Consider the following 18050-nt stretch of genomic DNA (forward strand, 5'->3'; position numbering starts at 1 on the left):
TGTTCCATACCAGAGTGCGTACGAGACACTGGATTTTATGTAGAACGTGGCCTTTTATCGTAATACAACAAACTACTGTACGTCGGACACTACGTACGTGTTCCAAGATTGAAAGATTGTGTTACAGGAAATTGAGCATGTTAAGACGCAAGTAAATAAATAAAAGTAACTAGGTTACATGTCCAAAATGATTCAGTATTTCAAATATTGACTGTATTGGACACCCACGCCATTTTCTTTGATTAGCAAGATTCCCATGGTTATGAAAAACCTTGAAATATCAGAAGTTTCTTCATTTTTTTTATGTGTTAAAATTAAGTTAAAATGTATCATCATTTTTTTTTAATGTCTTAAAGGGGACATATTATGCCCTTTTTCTTAATGTTGTTTTTGGGGTCTACTAGAATAGGTTTTCATGCTTGAGTGTTCTAATAACACTCAATTGTTCACATATTTTATATTATAAAGAAAGTTGAAAATGTAAAAAAGCATAATAGGACCTCATTAAAATGTCAAAGTTGTAAAGTGAATATCCATATTTCTAGTTCTGCTCAGCTCAGAAATATGTCATTGGTTGGATATTGCTTTTTGTGAATGCTCGTAGAGTAAAACATGGCCACAAGCTAATAAGAAACAGTTTAATTGGAGGCATTTGTTCAAACCTATTAATTCTCAAGACTGCAACTTGAAATCCTTATTCAGTGATCATGAACGACAGGAAAAGCCATGGAAATTAATTGATCAAAAAGTGTGGAAGCCCTTGTTTGTGATGCTCCTACCGAGGATCTTTGTGTTTAAATTTGTAAGTTGCAAGAGAGATCTAGATGGATTGGTGTTGTTAATGCTATTTAACCAAATAATTTGTCTTGTTCAAAGGATTCGTGCAGTTGCGTGTTTCATCAAAACTGAGGTCCATTTTCACAGTATGATGCTCCGTCATCTCCATCAGTTGTACAGAGCATGACATTTCGTCTGACACTCTTTTCCTGCTGTCTGTTTGTCCCCAAGCAAACACAGGCAGAAGTTCTTTCTGAAGCACGCTATTTCACAGCTGTCAAGTGCACTGTATAAACCTGATGAAAAAAGTCTGCCTGGAGAAGATTATAGACTCCAAAACTTGTGCACACACTGATTCCTTTCTTTCTACGCAGACAGATGGGATATAAAAAGGGTTTGACAAAAGTATGAGCCAGATTTGGGGAGCTGCTTATTCAGTGCATCACATTTATACTTGAGTACTTTTGTGCCACGTTTGATGTTGTCAAGAATGTTGCATGTGGACTTCTTGTAATGTTGTTGTTTAAAGTTACTGTTTTACTTGCCGTTGTGGAAACCCTTTCGGTTTCAGTCGATATAGATTTTCATTTGGATTACCTATCATCATTTAAAGTCCCCCTTTAGTCAATAATTCTTTGATATTTAAATCTTTGATCACCAAAATTACACATTTAAACGTTTTTACTTGAAAAAAGTGCTTCATGCCTTAAAATAGCTTGAATGTAACTACAACCCTTGCCTCATTAAGTATACACGGTTCTATGAATATGCAAATTAGCCCCGTCTCCACTCACTCACACCAGCTCAGAGATCCCAACGCATTCTCATCCTAGATCCACTCGTTGACGATCACACATTATCCTGATTGTTTACAAGGTAGTTTGTGACGTCAGGAACACCAGCGATTTCAAACAGCGATTTTGTGACTGTTTTTGGTTCACTGCAGTTTTAAGGAGAATACTCAGCAAATAGTTATTTTGCCAAGGGAAGCTAACCCAAACTCAGCTGCTCCCATGTCCCTGAATCTCCGTCTGTAGTTGCCCCGGGAAGGAGAACAGACAGGCGATGTCAGAGAATGATCTATTTCTGTTGCTTTGATGACAAAAAGGGTTTTTAAGTTATATTTTGAATGTTAGTGGATACGTTGTGTTTTCTGTATAGCTAATACTTGCTGAATGTTGTCCAATATCTTATATACTTTTATTGGGATAAATGAGCTGTATATCAAGGGTGTAGTACATTTTAGCATGTGTGTATCTGAGTGTGTATGGCTTGTCCCAGGTGTTGTAGGCTTATCTTGTGTCGCAAAGAACACTCTAATCTCTAATCTCAACCTTTAGTGGCGTGTCACTCAATTACAGGACAGATAGCCTTAAACAGAATGCGTGTCTGTCATGAAAGCGCAGATGATTTGATCTGTAAAGGAGTAGTTTATATTTTCATCTTAAATGACATTGTCATCATTAACTCAGCCTGTTTTGTTCTGAAGCTTTTTCATTCATTTTTCTTTCTTCTGTGAAATACAAATGAGATGTTTAGCATAATGTCCAAGCTGCTCCCATGCAAGGAAAGTAGATTGTGATTTATGCACAATTATGATAAATTACTTGCGCTTTTTGTCATTTGTAAGTCACTTTGGATATAGTATCTGTTAAATGATACTATGTAAATGTTTATACTGGCATAAAATGTACCATAAAAGTAGTTAATATTCCCCAAAATTATGAACATTCTGCCTAAGATCTTCTTTTCACTGATAAAAGAAAGTCATGTTGTATTGCAATATCAATAATGATAATCGTTAATCGTTCCTTTAAAATTGTACAATATTTTGTGCATTATAGATGTGTGTTTTTTTAGCACTTTGGAGTTTTATCTTTGTTCTTTGTGTTTTTATCAATGAGTAAACATTAGTAAAAACATTACATTCAAATACAATATTACATTAACATTAATTCATCTTCCAGACGCTGTTATCCAAAGCAAAGTATACATTTTATCAGTGTTGTTTTAGTATTATTTATATACTATTATAGCATTTATTAATCTTTTACATTTTTGTATTTTTATTTTCAATACAGTATTATTATTCATTTTTCAATCAGTTATTTCAGCCTATGTATGAACGCTGATCAGATGGCATTCTATTGTAATCACCGACGGGAAAAGAGAGGGAGAGAGCTAGAAACTTCAATGCAGCCAGAAAAATGGATCCCATCCCATTACAGATCTTGGAAGGGAAAGTAACAGTCTGTTCCTGGCTGTGGTAACAATACACAGCAGGAGTTCATCATGAGCCCCATTGGAGTCCTGGCTTTACACATCACATCGGCTTACTAAGCTATGGGTCTTCGTAGCATGGCCTCAGTCGTGGACTGGGGAAAAACAGCTAATGAATATTCCAGCTCACAGTCACCATCTGAGAGTCAAGAGCAAGGGGCTTTCTGATTTGAAAAGCGCTGGCGCTGATTAGCTTTTTGAGTGGAGAAAGCCTTAATGGCATTAAATTGGGTTTAAATGGGTCAGTCACAAACCGGACGAGAGAAGGGACACTAAAAGTACACTGTAAAAAGAATACTGTGAAATTTACAGCAACTTGCTGGCAGCAATTAGCAAGTAAGTTGCTGTAGTTCATTTCACAGTACGCTTACTGTAAACTTAATCACAGTAACTTTAAAAAATACTGTAAACTTTTTTACAGTAATAATCACAGTACTGTGTTTCATCACCCCACATATTTTACTACTGTAATAGGGATTACTGCATTAATTTTGTGTGCTGTAAAATGAAGACACTGTTTTTGTCACAAAAATGCCATTTATTGACAACTTTTCACAATTTAAATTTCGAAATTCATAAAATAAAAATAGCATAGTAAAAAAACATTTTTTTTTTTTTCAATTAGAATGTATAAAAGACAAATTAAATGATTTAAAAACAGCAGGATTTTGAACAATAGAATTTGGTCCCTGAATGTTGTTTTCTCCCAGACCTTTATTTTTCCTTAAAAAACAGGGCCTGAACTAGTCAACATCATAGGCTGGAGTCTTTTACCCGGCCTGAACTAGTCAACATCATGGGCTGGAGTCTTTTACCCGGCCTGAACTAGTCAACATCATGGGCTGGAGTCTTTTACCCGGCCTGAACTAGTCAACATCATGGGCTGGAGTCTTTTACCCGGCCTGAACTAGTCAACATCATGGGCTGGAGTCTTTTACCCGGCCTGAACTAGTCAACATCATGGGCTGGAGACTTCTACCCGGCCTGAACTAGTCAACATCATGGGCTGGAGACTTCTACCCGGCCTGAACTAGTCAACATCATAGGCTGGAGACTTCTACCCGGCCTGAACTAGTCAACATCATGGGCTGGAGTCTTCTACCCTGCAGTGGAAGAAATTAATTATTAATGGAAAAGTTTATAAGCAAGACAGATGGGTTGATGACAATATATATAAAAGTTTGATTGGATCATTTGATTAAGCCAATCAACATGTAATACAATGTCCACTTCTCTATAAACCAAAACTAGGGTTGCAAATTATCGATTAATTCATTAATCATTAGTTGATAGACCTTATCGATCGATTAACGATTAACTGATAAGCGGCTATTTTCCTGAGAATGTAAATTTCTCACGGTATCAATAGTGTCTTTAACATAAAAAGCAAAATATTGCTTATATACTGAATAAAAATGCATGTTATATTGCTCAACTGATGTTTTATTGTAACAGTTGGGATACGGTACAGATAATGGCATTTATGTAGTTTAACAAAATAAATTATGCACAGAAAATTAAAATACATAAAAAAAATTATTGTAAAAAAAAATGGCATCACAATAAGTGTATTGTGATTGTCACTAACATTTTAGTAACTAAACTGAATTTTATTAGGTTTAGTGACAACATGTTACAATGTTTACATGGTACAATATCTGGTAAGCTACGATTTTTTATTATTTCAATTCAATTATTGTGATTTTATTTAATATTGACTCATTTGGATAAATATTAGGTAGGCTACACACAAGATAGGCCTTAATTTTTCTCAAGAAAAAAAACCCAACTCACCTAATGCTGTAAACATACAGAAAGCCCTATCAGCTGGTAGTAGGCTATTATTTAAAGGTATAGCAGAGGATCTTTCCGAATTTTAGATAAGACCCGCCCTCTCCACTTTTTGAAAAGTTTGATTGATTCACCAGAATGATTGACAATTAGGAGGACCAATAGTATAGGTCACCCACCCGGAAGTAAAAAATCCTCCGCTATACCTATAAGGTTAAAAATAATTAAATATAATGCGTTTTTTTTTTATAATAACAACTTTATTTAATGATATAAGTAAAAATATAATAAATATGTAATATAGAACACATATTTAGCTAAAGTTTTTGACAAGATGTATATGTTTTCGTAAAAGCCTTGAATTATTGTGATAGCTACTCCATGCTTTTTCTATTTTAGATACACAGCACAACACGCAGCCCCTGGTAAAAAGCGCTGATAACCCAATTTCTAAATTACAATTTTTTAAATGTTCCTTTACCTGGGGTTAAAAGTGGGATTTAGAATGACAATAACTCAGAGTATTCAAGTTAACAATTAACAGTCTCACCTGGTATTAGTTGTTCTTCCAGTCATACTCAATGAAGTCCCTGATGAACGATGCCACGTGTGGATTGAGGGACTCGTTTTTTCTTTGGACCACCTTCCCAGTTCTTCTGCTAATCTGGACCTTCGAATTGCACTTGCTGTGCTCCGGATTTATCCTGATGAAGAATCTGTAAATAAAAACATCATGCATTACTCTATCCAAAAAAAAAAAAAAAAAACCTGTCATAAGAATGTGAACGGCTTCTGGCGAGCTACCTCAAATCAGGCCATGAGCTATTGGTAGCACGCAAGCGACGTGTTGGAGACCCCTGCTCTAGAGCTCCGCTTTGTAGGCTACAACTCGATACTTTTTTGCTACTTTGTAATAAACTTTCTGCGGCCAGCATTTCTGGAAATGAACGAGGGTAAAACCTTTTTAAGACCTGACTAAATTAAATTTAAGACTGCGGATGACAATCTGGCCGGTTTTTAAGTGGTTTTAAGGACTTAAATTTAAAGTTCAGAATTTTTTACTTTTTAAGACCCCGCGGGGAACCCTGATAGAGGGACTTGCTGCAGCATTGGAGTGTACTACAGATTACAGTGAGCACATTTATAGAAGTGTGAAGAGTAGAGATGGGAACTTTGAGTAATTTAGAAGTCAAGTACTCTAAAAACCAAGTACTTTAGTATTAAAGTTAAGAAAAGAAAATGTGATGTCCATGAAATTTTGACTGTAGACTAGCTGTGCTTACTTTTCTACCATTTGCATGGTGAGTTAAAATAAAAGTTTGATGTTTAACAATTACACAACAGTCCATATAAACCAAATAAACACTTTGAGAAGTATTTTACTAGTCGGGTAGGTGGTTAAAGAATGAGTACTCAAATATTTGTTCCCATTCCTAGTCAAAAATATATCAACAACAAATAAGTGCTTACCTCTGGATAAATTCTAATGTAGTGGCTGCCTCCTCAGGATATTCCATGTTAAATACATAGTATGATGCAAAAAGGACAGCAAGAGCAGAAGTGAATTCGGAACAGTCACTCAGTTGGAGGACAACTCTGCCCTCGATGGAAAGCATCCACTTTTTTGCCCCCAGAATGGACTCTCCTGAAAAAATTAAGTTGACATTGCACATCATTCAATCTGATATGGTTTACTGTTTGGCAAAAAAACTTTGCTACACAGATCACTTTCATAACATCCTCTAATGAACAGCCAGGTAGTGTGCCTGCACATGTATGCACAGTGTAGAATTTGTAGACTATCTCGTATAGTGTGCCATAGTGGGCGACAACCTACGTCACGTCTGCGATGCTTCACGACATCACGACAGAAAGACTAGAATGTTTTATTTTTTAACGGTCCTCCACAATGGGTTGAGTATGTGCGCGAGTGAGTGAGTGAGAGTGCGAGCAACAGTGAGTGTGTGTGTGTGTGTGTGTGTGTGTGTGTGTGTGTGTGTGCGTGAGTGAGTGAGTGAGAGTGCGAGCAACAGTGAGTGTGTGTGCGCGAGTGAGTGAGAGTGCCAGCAACAGTGTGTGTGTGTGTGTGTGTGTGTGTGCGCGAGTGAGTGAGAGTGCGAGCAACAGTGAGTGTGTGTGCGCGCCAGTGAGCGAGTGTGTGTGAGCGTGAGTGAGCGAGGGACAGTGAGTGTGTGTGCGCGAGTGTGTGCGTGCAATTGAGTAAGTGAGCGAGGGACAGTGAGTGTGTGTGTGCGAGTGTGTGTGTGCGAGTGTGTGTGTGTGCGAGTGAGTGAGAGTGCAAGCAACAGTGAGTGTGTGTGCGCGCCAGTGAGCGAGTGTGTGTGAGCGTGAGTGAGCGAGGGACAGTGAGTGTGTGTGAGCGAGGGACAGTGAGTGTGCGGGAGTGTGTGTGTGTGCAAGTGAGTAAGTGAGCGAGGAACAGTGAGTGTGTGTGTGCGAGTGTTTGCGTGCTCGAGTGAGTGTGTGTGTGTGTGTGTGTGTGTGTGTGTGTGTGTGTGTGTGCGAGTGAGTGAGAGTGCGAGCAACAGTGAGTGTGAGTGTGTGTGCGCGTCAGTGAGCGAGTGTGTGTGAATAATTAAGTGAGTAAGTGAGCGAGGGACAGTGAGTGTGTGTGTGTGAGTGAGTGCAAGTAAGTGAGCGAGGGACAGTGAGTGCGTGTGTGCGAGTGTGTGCGTGCTCGAGTGTGTCCGTGCTCGAGTGAGTGTGTGTGCGCGAGTGAGTGAGCGGAAGTAAGTGAGTGAGAGTGCGAGCAACAGTGAGTGTTGTGTGCGCGCCAGTGAGCGAGTGTGTGTGAGCGTGAGTGAGCGAGGGACAGTGAGTGTGTGTGCGCGAGTGTGTGTGTGCAAGTGAGTAAGTGAGCGAGGGACAGTGAGTGTGTGTGTGTGTGTGTGTGTGTGTGAGTGAGTGCAAGTAAGTGAGCGAGGGACAGTGAGTGTGTGTGTGCGTGCTCGAGTGTGTCCGTGCTCGAGTGAGTGTGTGTGCACGAGTGAGTGAGCACTAGTGAGTGAGCGAGGGACAGTGAGTGCGTGTGTGTGCGCGAGTGAGTGAGAGTGCGAGCAACAGTGAGTGTGTGTGCGCGCCAGTGAGCGAGTGTGTGTGCGCGCCAGTGAGCGAGTGTGTGTGCGCGAGTGTGTGTGTGTGTGTGTGTGTGCGAGAGTGAGCACAAGTAAGTGAGTGAGTGTATGTGTGTGTGCGCACGAATGAGTGAGCGCTAGTGAGTGAGCGAGGGACAGTGAGTGTGTGTGCGCGAGTGTGTGTGTGCAAGTGAGTAAGTGAGCGAGGGACAGTGAGTGTGTGTGTGTGCGCGAGTGTGTGCGTGCTCGAGTGAGTGTGTGTGTGCGCGAGTGAGTGAGTGTGTGCGTGCTCGAGTGAGTGAGTGTGTGTGTGTGTGTGCGCGAGTGAGTGAGCGCAAGTAAGTGAGTGTGTATGTGTGTGCACGAGTGAGTGAGTGTGTGCGTGCTCGAGTGAGTGAGTGTGTGTGTGTGTGTGTGCAAGTAAGTGAGCGAGGGACAGTGAGTGTGTGTGTGCGTGCTCGAGTGAGTGTGTGTGTGCGCGAGTGAGTGAGTGTGTGCGTGCTCGAGTGAGTGAGTGTGTGTGTGTGTGTGCGCGAGTGAGTGAGCGCAAGTAAGTGAGTGAGTGTATGTGTGTGCACGAGTGAGTGAGTGTGTGCGTGCTCGAGTGAGTGAGTGTGTGTGTGAGTGAGTGCAAGTAAGTGAGCGAGGGACAGTGAGTGTGTGTGTGCGTGCTCGAGTGTGTCCGTGCTCGAGTGAGTGTGTGTGCACGAGTGAGTGAGCGAGGGACAGTGAGTGCGTGTGTGTGCGCGAGTGAGTGAGAGTGCGAGCAACAGTGAGTGTGTGTGCGCGCCAGTGAGCGAGTGTGTGTGCGCGCCAGTGAGCGAGTGTGTGTGCGCGAGTGTGTGTGTGTGTGTGTGTGTGCGAGAGTGAGCACAAGTAAGTGAGTGAGTGTATGTGTGTGTGCGCACGAATGAGTGAGCGCTAGTGAGTGAGCGAGGGACAGTGAGTGTGTGTGCGCGAGTGTGTGTGTGCAAGTGAGTAAGTGAGCGAGGGACAGTGAGTGTGTGTGTGTGCGCGAGTGTGTGCGTGCTCGAGTGAGTGTGTGTGTGCGCGAGTGAGTGAGTGTGTGCGTGCTCGAGTGAGTGAGTGTGTGTGTGTGTGTGCGCGAGTGAGTGAGCGCAAGTAAGTGAGTGAGTGTATGTGTGTGCACGAGTGAGTGAGTGTGTGCGTGCTCGAGTGAGTGAGTGTGTGTGTGTGTGTGTGTGCGCGAGTGAGTGAGCGCAAGTAAGTGAGTGAGTGTATGTGTGTGCACGAGTGAGTGAGTGTGTGTGTGTGTGCGTGCTCGAGTGAGTGAGTGTGTGTGTGTGTGTGTGCGCGAGTGAGTGAGCGCAAGTAAGTGAGTGAGTGTATGTGTGTGCACGAGTGAGTGAGTGTGTGCGTGCTCGAGTGAGTGTGTGTGTGTGTGTGTGCGCGAGTGAGTGAGCGCAAGTAAGTGAGTGTATGTGTGTGCACGAGTGAGTGAGTGCGTGCGTGCTCGAGTGAGTGAGTGTGTGTGTGCGCGAGTGAGTGAGCGCAAGTAAGTGAGTGAGTGTATGTGTGTGCACGAGTGAGTGAGTGTGTGCGTGCTCGAGTGAGTGAGTGTGTGTGTGTGTGTGCGCGAGTGAGTGAGCGCAAGTAAGTGAGTGAGTGTATGTGTGTGCACGAGTGAGTGAGCGCTAGTGAGTGAGCGAGGGACAGTGAGTGTGTGTGTGTGTGTGTGTGTGTGTGTGTGTGTGTGTGTGTGTGTGTGTGTGGGATCTTACCGAGCATGATGAGCCTTGGAGTGCTTGGCAGGGAAATCTGGGCCTCAATGTCTGCTTGGGTGGAAGTTTCCTGTAACACAAAATAAACAGAAAAAACACTTTTAGAAATCACAAGTACAATATTCATAAGAGAAAGTGTGTGGCAATACTGTACAAAAAATACTTGCATCAGCCAAGAGGAAAACAGCTTCTTCCTTTTCTTTGAAGTAAGCAATCATGACTACAATTGCAGAAAGTCCAGGATCCATGTCTTCCATCTGTCTCTCGATGCCATGAAGGACTGCCTTCACTTCACTAAAAATCGTAATACAGTGCGAGTATATTATTATGCTTTCACGAGTCATTAATAAAACTCTCGAATGAATAAAACTTTCGAATCAGCCGTCCCGCTTAAATGTCTGATTCTTTAGGCGCCAAGTTTAGCAAGCAAAAAAAAAAAAACCGAGTGATTTTTCAAACGGCTTCCGCGCCAAAACATACATTAATACACAATTTCAAATAAATGTTTATTCAACAAAGCTAACGTTACTCCTTAACAAACTTGAAGACGTTATAAATGTAATGTTGCCAGATAAGAACAATATTAATACATACAGTATTCTCCCACAAATCGAGAATGGCACTTCAAATTAGGCTACCAACAATGTAAGTTAGGCTAACTTTACCCTCTGCAAGCGATGAAGTTGATGAAGGTTGGGGGAGGAAATAATTTTAAAGTTATCCTTTAAAATGTCGTGTTTTAATTAAAAGTTTTGTGGCTGCGTTTTCTTTTGACTCGGCCCGCTTAAATGTCTGATTCCTCTGGCGGCAACGTTAGCAGCAGGCAAAAAAAAAAAAAAAAAAAAAAAAAAAAAAAACCGAGTGAGATTATTCAAACGGCTAACGTTACCGCACCAACATATACATACATAATTACAAATTCATTTTATTCAACAATGCTAAACGTACTCTTTAATCAAACTGAAGACGTTATAAATGTAATGTTGCCAGATAAGAACAATATTAATACATACAGTATTCTCCCACAAGTCGAGAATGGCACTTCAAATTAGGCTACCAACAGTGTAAGTTAGGCTAACTTTACCCTCTGCAAGCGATGAAGTTGGTGAAGGTTGGGGGAGGAAATAACTTTAAAGTTATCCTTTAAAATGTCGTATTTTAATTAAGTTTTGTGGCTGCGTTTTCTTTTGACTCGGCCCGCTTAAATGTCTGATTCCTCTGGCGGCAACGTTAGCAGCAGGCAAAAAACAAAACAAAAAAACAACCGAGTGAGATTATTCAAATAGCTAACGTTACCGCACCAACACATACATAATTACAAATTAATTTTATTCAACAATGCTAAACGTACTCTTTAATCAAACTGAAGACGTTATAAATGTAATGTTGCAGATAAGACAAATCTTGTAGCAGCTAACGTAATATGCTCACACATGTCGGGAATGGCGCTTCAAATTAGGCTATCAACAATCTCTTTTCTGCAATGCGATGAGGTTCAGAAAAATCATAATCCTATGAAAAATGTGTTAAGTCTTACCTCTAGCTGCGTTTTCTGTCGGGAGTCGGCTGGCTTCAGTGCTTCACGCGCACGCAGTGCCGTCGACTCGTCGGCGGTGACAGTTGACTTCAGCAAGCAAGAGAAAAATTATCCAAGTGTACGGGATCATATTTCCGGCTAGCGCACCAACAGATAACGTTACATCACAACAGATTAATTCCAATTTAATTTTTATTCATGATGACGTTATCGAATGTTGCCAGATTAGAAAATCTATCGAAATTATGCGCAAATATATGAAGAGTTCAGATGCAAAAGCCTCTAAATGCCATCTGAAATTTTCTTCTAGAATGATCATTTTTATCAAGCTCGTATATTTAAATTCAATAATTTCACTCAAATGGCAATCGAGATTACCTATTAATTGTCATTTAAGTGAAATTACTTAACTTAAATATACAAGCTTGATAAAAATGATCATTCTATAAGAAAATTTCAGATGGCATTTAGAGGCTTTTGCATCTGAACTCTTCATATATAGATTTTTTTTTTTGGTAATAAAATGCACACAAGACACGAGTTTACTAGGAAGTGGGCCGCTCGGTACTTCTCTCTCTCTCGGTGCACTCTTAAAGTTAAACAAATAGGTAACTTAACAAGAGTAAACTGTGGAAATAAATCATCAAAGTTACCTTTCTGAAGTTAAAATTCCGATAAAAATGTGTAATCTCGTAGCTTTTCAGCTTTCCATGGCTGAAAAAAAAAAAAAAATCCTCTAGAAATTGCTGTATTGTGATTCACAGAAAAAATATGTTTACTGTAGAATTTACCCGCCATTGAAAATTGACCATGATGCTTTGCAGATCTACAGTAACATGCTGTATACAGATTCTACAGTAAGCTTTTGCTGATTTTACAGTAATAATGCTGTGAAAACTACAGAAATTTGTTACAGTGTAGTCGTAGTTGATCATTTTAGCTCTGTATGGTTTCTTCTATAAGGAAGCTTCTTTGTGTCCTTACGTCATAGTGCGTGAAGCACACGCAATTAACTCAAAGATTTGAAACAGCGTTCTTAGATTTTTCTATTTTCTTTTTCATTTTAGTTACATTTTTACAAAGTTTTATAGTAGTCCAACTTAAACTAACGAATCGAGATGTTGCCTTGTCAAATAGCTGAAATAAAAAGATTTTATTTGATTTCAGTTAGTGTTTATTTGATTTCAAGTAATGAAAATGCTTTTTTTTTTTGCTTTTAGTTTCGGTTAATGATAAAAACCCTGTTTTGGAGTTAAAGAGATAGTTCACCTAAAAATTATCATTTACTCGCCCTCATGTTGTTCCAAACCTGCAGGACCCCATTGACTTCCATAGTATGAAAAAAAAAAAATATATACTATGGAAGTCAGTGGGGCCCTTTAACATTTTTCAAAATATCTTCTGTTGTGTTTAACAAAAACAAAGAAATCCTTCTGCATCTCATCATTACATAAATCTGCATTTGTCCTTGAATATCTATATTAACCTTGGATTTTCTGTATAATCTACGCGGCTCGCTGCTGTCTTGTTTGGAGTTTGTTTTCGACCGAATAACTGGAGTAAAAAGCAATGCATCTATGCTTCAGCTGGCATGCTGATGCCTAGTTATCGGAATAAATATAATTGGCTTCCTGCATGTAGATTATTCATCACTTCCATCTCATGGCTTTACTGCAGTGCACTGACATACATTTCAAATGTATGCATGCTGTGACATGTATATGCATGTTGTGTGTAATACTATATTAGGATCTGTAGATATATTTACCAATTTGTGGTGATACCAAATAACACCAGGCACTCTTTATAACCTGCAAAAAATGTGTCTTTGGCTTTTGCAAGCTGGTGTCACACTGATTTTCAAATGGCGCTCTGTGCTGCAGGTTACTTCTGTCCTTGCCCTCCTGGTTTAAAACCATGCTAGCTTCTCTTTTACTCAAGCTTGAATTATTAACACAGACACACACACAGTTGCTGAAGTTGACCCTACATCTTCATTGGTCATAATACTGTATAGAAACATTCATGTGTATAGCACACTAGCGAAGGTCATTGTTGATTTAAGCAACAGCTAGATGGCCAAAGGCCTTTATTATGACTTTAGCATTTAAAGCCATATTTGTTACTCATATCATATAATTTATGCCTCCAAACCAGTATGATTCAAAAGCGCATAACAGCTCAATTAAAAAGAAGTTAACAGCATAAGCAGCTACAAATTTAAGCTATTTAAGGAACTTTTCATCAATTTTGTCATCATTTATTCACCCTCATGTTGTTCCAACCATGCATGACCATGTATTCTTTCTTCTGTGGAAAATAAAAGGATCAGTTTGCAGAATGTTACAGTGCATACAATAAAAGTGGATGGGGACCAAGGGCTATCAAACTCCAAAAACAACAAAGTGCTAATTTTTTTTTTACATTTTTTTATTCCTATTTTGCACAAAAAAAAATCAGTTTTACTGCTATTTATTTATTTATTTATTTATTTATATTTATTTTTGCCAAGGAAACATTTCTAATGAAAAAAAAAAACACATGAGGGTGAGTAAATTATGTTTTTTTATTTATTATTATTGTTTTTTTTAATTCATTCCTTGTTTTTATTCCATTTTTATTATTAAACCTGCAATTTTTTATTCTCTGCTCGTTTAGTCAAGAATCATTGTTTGGTGTTGTGTGTCAAAATGACAGAGCTGGAAATAAGAATAATTTGTGTATGAGGGAAAAATCCACCACTCTTCACATTAGTTTACTCTCCATATTTGGTAAGCATTGCTGCAGTAGATGAAGCGCCTCTGGATATCATCAAACATGGGGATGGTGTGCTGTGGATTGGCCCATAAAATCAATTGATAGACTGCTTGTGTTGTTTTCTATACTGGCAGAGGGTGTTCTAACATAACTTATTTTGGGGTAAATTATTCCTTTAAAAGCGTGTTGCTCCATCTCTACAACTTATTTTAAACTTAAGTAGCATTTTGTGTGAACAGCCCCTGAGAGAAAGAAAGTGTTTGGGCTTAGTAAATTATGTAAACAGGATGTCTGGCATTGTTGCACAGGCCTTCCCTTTTAACAAGCCGTAACACAACACAGTGCAGCATGTCTGGGGCTGGGCTCTGAGTGTACAGGGAGCTTACACTATTACATAAATCTACAGTATGTGTACGCAGACAATGGCACCGTGCTCTCTTCCATACGCAGGCCTTTGTCTCAATTTTTCCTTTTTGTTCTTGTCATAGTTTGTCAATCTGTGGTTTGAGATTACAGACAGGCAGTCACAGAAAGACACGTGGACAATCTTAAGAGCATGAAAGGGGGAAAGTCAAAATTATAATAATTATGTGCCTTATAAATATTCTTGAATGTGTTCTAGATTCGCTAAGTTTTCAAACATACAAAACGAGGGCCATTCATGTTCTTCGCATTCAATATCTGTAAACAATGATTTAGCTAATGCCAGCTTGATTTGTAAATGTAGAATTTTTTTTCTTGTAACTATTCAATTTCTAGATTTTGATTTTCTTATTTAATCATAATATCTTTTTTTTTAGCTTGTCCCCATCCACTGTCTTGCTCTATTAACAAATATTCGTATTTTAAAAACAAAATATATGGAAATTAAAGGTAGTATTTTGTATAATTATAAAAGGTACATATCTATTTAGATTTCAGACTATGTATTATTAAAAATAAAAGTTTTGTCCCCATGTTTTAACCACTTTTTGTTACTTTTAATGTAATTAACAAATTCATAACTAATAATTATTATTAAAAACTTGTCATAATGACATCATCACCCTTTCACAAACTCTGCTGGACAAAAATGTCCCTTAAGGGACATGGTAATGGAATAAAATATGAGATGGAAGGAAAACAATAATTCAATGCTTTTACGTTCACACCCAAAACTTTTGCATTCCTCTGAGAAACGTTGTGTTCGCTTGCAAAGAACTCAAAACGTTTGCGAGAGAACGCAAAATCATTGACATATGGTGATTTTTTCCCCTCACCATATCACTTTAGGGGCTTCATACAAACTAAACTCTTCAAGGACAAGTTAAAGTGTCCCTATTATCACTTTTCTTATGTTATTATAGGTTTGCCATTAAGGTGACATTTTTAAATTTCAACTTTGATCCTGTGATTTTGTACAGTAAACGGTTGATCATTGAAACGTGAATGTTTGTAGAAATATCAAATGTAGTTTGAAGTACTGTGACCATTTGTTAAACTATTATATCAACCTTGTTACCTTTCGGAATGCATAATGAAATTCCAACTAATACATTTATTTAGCTTGAGATAGAATTTGTTAATACTTCAACACATTATTTGGCTGGTACAATGTTTATAATCTTGATGTTCTTAAAAAAAATCACCTCATCACACAGAAAAAGGCCCCCGTTTCATAGAATCACGCTCTACGCTGTATAATTCTCTGTTGTTCCCTAGCAGAAGTGTGCTGGTGGCAGAAAAATTCAAGATTTTGTGACAAGCGGAGCTTACTGTAGATGCCAACAGTCAAGAGGAAGGGTTTATTTTGAGCACATGTCTGGATGAAGGTAGAGAGTATTTCAAGGGATGTGTTTTAGCTTTCTCTGTGTTCTGTCTTGATGACGTGCCCACGCTGTTCGCCGATCAGCTGATGCACATTGCACAAACAAATAGCAAGAGATGGCTGAAAACTGCAGTTGCGTTCGGATTGGCTGATTGTTTTTTTTGTGTGTGTGTGTGTATATGTTTTTTGCTTGTGAAATATATCATAAATATGTCCATTCAACCTAATCTAACGGGAAAACGCAACAATTTGACAAGGAGGCGATGTAGCAAGAGCTGTCTAAAAGCTGGCAGTTGCGATCTTTGGTTGATTTTAAACAATTTCGGTAAAAAAAATTTTTGTACAAATCAATTTTTTGTGTGTGTTTGTGTGTGTTTTTCTTGTGAAATAGATCATAAATATGTCCATAAAACCCAATCTCAATGAAAAACGTAACTATTTTATGAGGTGACGATTTCGTATGAATTGGTAGGACGCGAAACGTGATGTATGATGTGATGACGAAAATGTATGATTTTTAGAAAAAAAGAAAGCAGGAAAGGTCCTCCCCTATAACCACATCCCTAAACCTAACCACCAAAATTTGTAAACAAATTGTACGAAAACACACAACATCGTAATTTATATGAATTAGCCACCAATTCGCCCAAACTTAAAAATAGTTACGAATTGCCATGAGATTTGTGTTGGTCCATCATACAGTCCCTTCCTATCGAAGTGGGTTGTTCTTGGTCTAACTTTTTAGATTATTTTTTGTGTTGCAGTTTATTACAATGACTTGTGTAATGGTCTTAGTAAATTGATACTATTTAAAAAAAAAAAAATTATGACAAAGGGAGATTGAGGGATAGCCTGTTGTTGTATTATTCACAAAACCAGACAGAAGCACTTAAAGGGCTTTTAGGCCAGTATATTCCAGTAAACACAGCTGTGATTGCAGATCATTTTTCACATGATTTCCATTGCCCCTGACTCTCACATCATATGATGATATATATGCTGCTCTGTTTGATTGTGAGAATGTAAAGCACTCATTGGATAGATAATAAACATGCACAGCATGTGCAGATAAACAATTCATTCAGACTGAGCACAAAATGTCACAGACTTTTCCATTTCCTTCAGGGAATGAATCCATTTTTTTTCTAATAGCTCCAACAATTGCTATTATATATATACACTCTAAAAACTGCTGGGTTGTGTTAACCCAATTTTGGGTCAAATATGGTCTCACCCAACGTTGGGTTAAAAATTAAATTTAAAAATGGACAAACCCAGCCGTTGGTTTACATTTTTAATGTAACCAATGCAATTTGTCCATTTTTAAATTGCATTTTTGTCCATTTTTGATTTTGTCCAAAATGCAATTTGTCCATTTTTAAATTGCATTTTTTAACCCAACGTTGGGTGAGACCATATTTGACCCAAAATTGGGTTAACACAACCCAGCAGTTTTTAGAGTGTATATATATATATATATATATATATATATATATATATATATATACACTCTATCTGCTTTCTACATTCTGCTAATATATATATATATAGTGACCCTGGACCACAAAACCAGTCACATGAGTCAGTTTATTAAATTTGAGATTTAGACACCATCTGAAAGCTGAATAAATAAGCTTTCCATTGATGTATGGTTTGTTGGGATATGACAATATTTGGCCGAGATGCAACTATTTGAAAATCTGGAATCTGAGGGTACAAAAAAATCGAAACATTGAGAAAATCGCCTTTAAAGTTGTCCATTTATGTTCGCGACTGTGCTGCATTCACTCACAAAAATAAATGTTTTATAAATTTATGGTAGGAAATTTACAAAATATCTTCATGGAACATGATATTTATTTAATATCCTAATGATTTTTGGCATAAAAGAAAAATCGATAATTTTGACCCATACAATGTATTGGCTATTGCCACAAATATACCCGTGCGACTTATGACTGGTTTTGTGATCCAGGGTCACACACATATATCCTGCATAGCAGCTCCTGTTGTGTTCAACAAAATAATTTTTTTTTTAATGATGACAAACATTTTATTTATTTTTTTCTGAGTGAACTATTCCTTTGTTTTTCACTTTTTATTAACGTTTTATGTTGCTTACAACATAGTCGCTTGTCCGTATTCTTTCATTCTGCTTTTCTTTGCTTTTGGTTATTTCTCCAGCATGCTTCTACTCTTTTCTTCAGCTCTTCAGCCTATCTCATGTCTGCAAACTTGTGCTCTTTTTCTTTCTCTCTTTCTCT

At 38.3% G+C, this 18050-nt stretch overlaps 2 protein-coding genes across 9 annotated transcripts in view; one reads left to right on the top strand and one right to left on the bottom strand.

The window, feature by feature from the left end:
* Window positions 1-18050, top strand: part of slc8a1a (solute carrier family 8 member 1a) — a 54430-nt gene that overhangs the window by 18052 nt on the left and 18328 nt on the right. The gene's annotated exons all lie outside the window — the stretch shown is intronic.
* On the bottom strand, window positions 1269-18049 carry LOC309487794 (uncharacterized protein). 2 transcript variants are annotated; one of them, XM_082155626.1, is made up of 5 exons: window positions 9853-18049; window positions 9686-9755; window positions 6319-6493; window positions 5399-5564; window positions 1269-4160 (listed from the first exon to the last, which is right to left on the bottom strand). In XM_082155626.1, exons 1-4 carry the CDS (start codon window positions 10027-10029, stop codon window positions 5405-5407), a joined length of 582 nt encoding a protein of 193 aa, XP_082011752.1. In that variant the 5' UTR covers window positions 10030-18049; the 3' UTR covers window positions 1269-4160; window positions 5399-5404. The 2 variants fall into 2 exon arrangements, with proteins under 2 accessions (XP_082011752.1, XP_082011751.1); XM_082155625.1 differs by lacking the exon at window positions 1269-4160 and having other exon boundaries at window positions 4941-5564.

This window comes from Leuciscus leuciscus (assembly GCF_965113295.1).
Source record: "Leuciscus leuciscus genome assembly, chromosome: 23".
NCBI classification, from domain to species: Eukaryota; Metazoa; Chordata; class Actinopteri; order Cypriniformes; family Leuciscidae; genus Leuciscus; species Leuciscus leuciscus.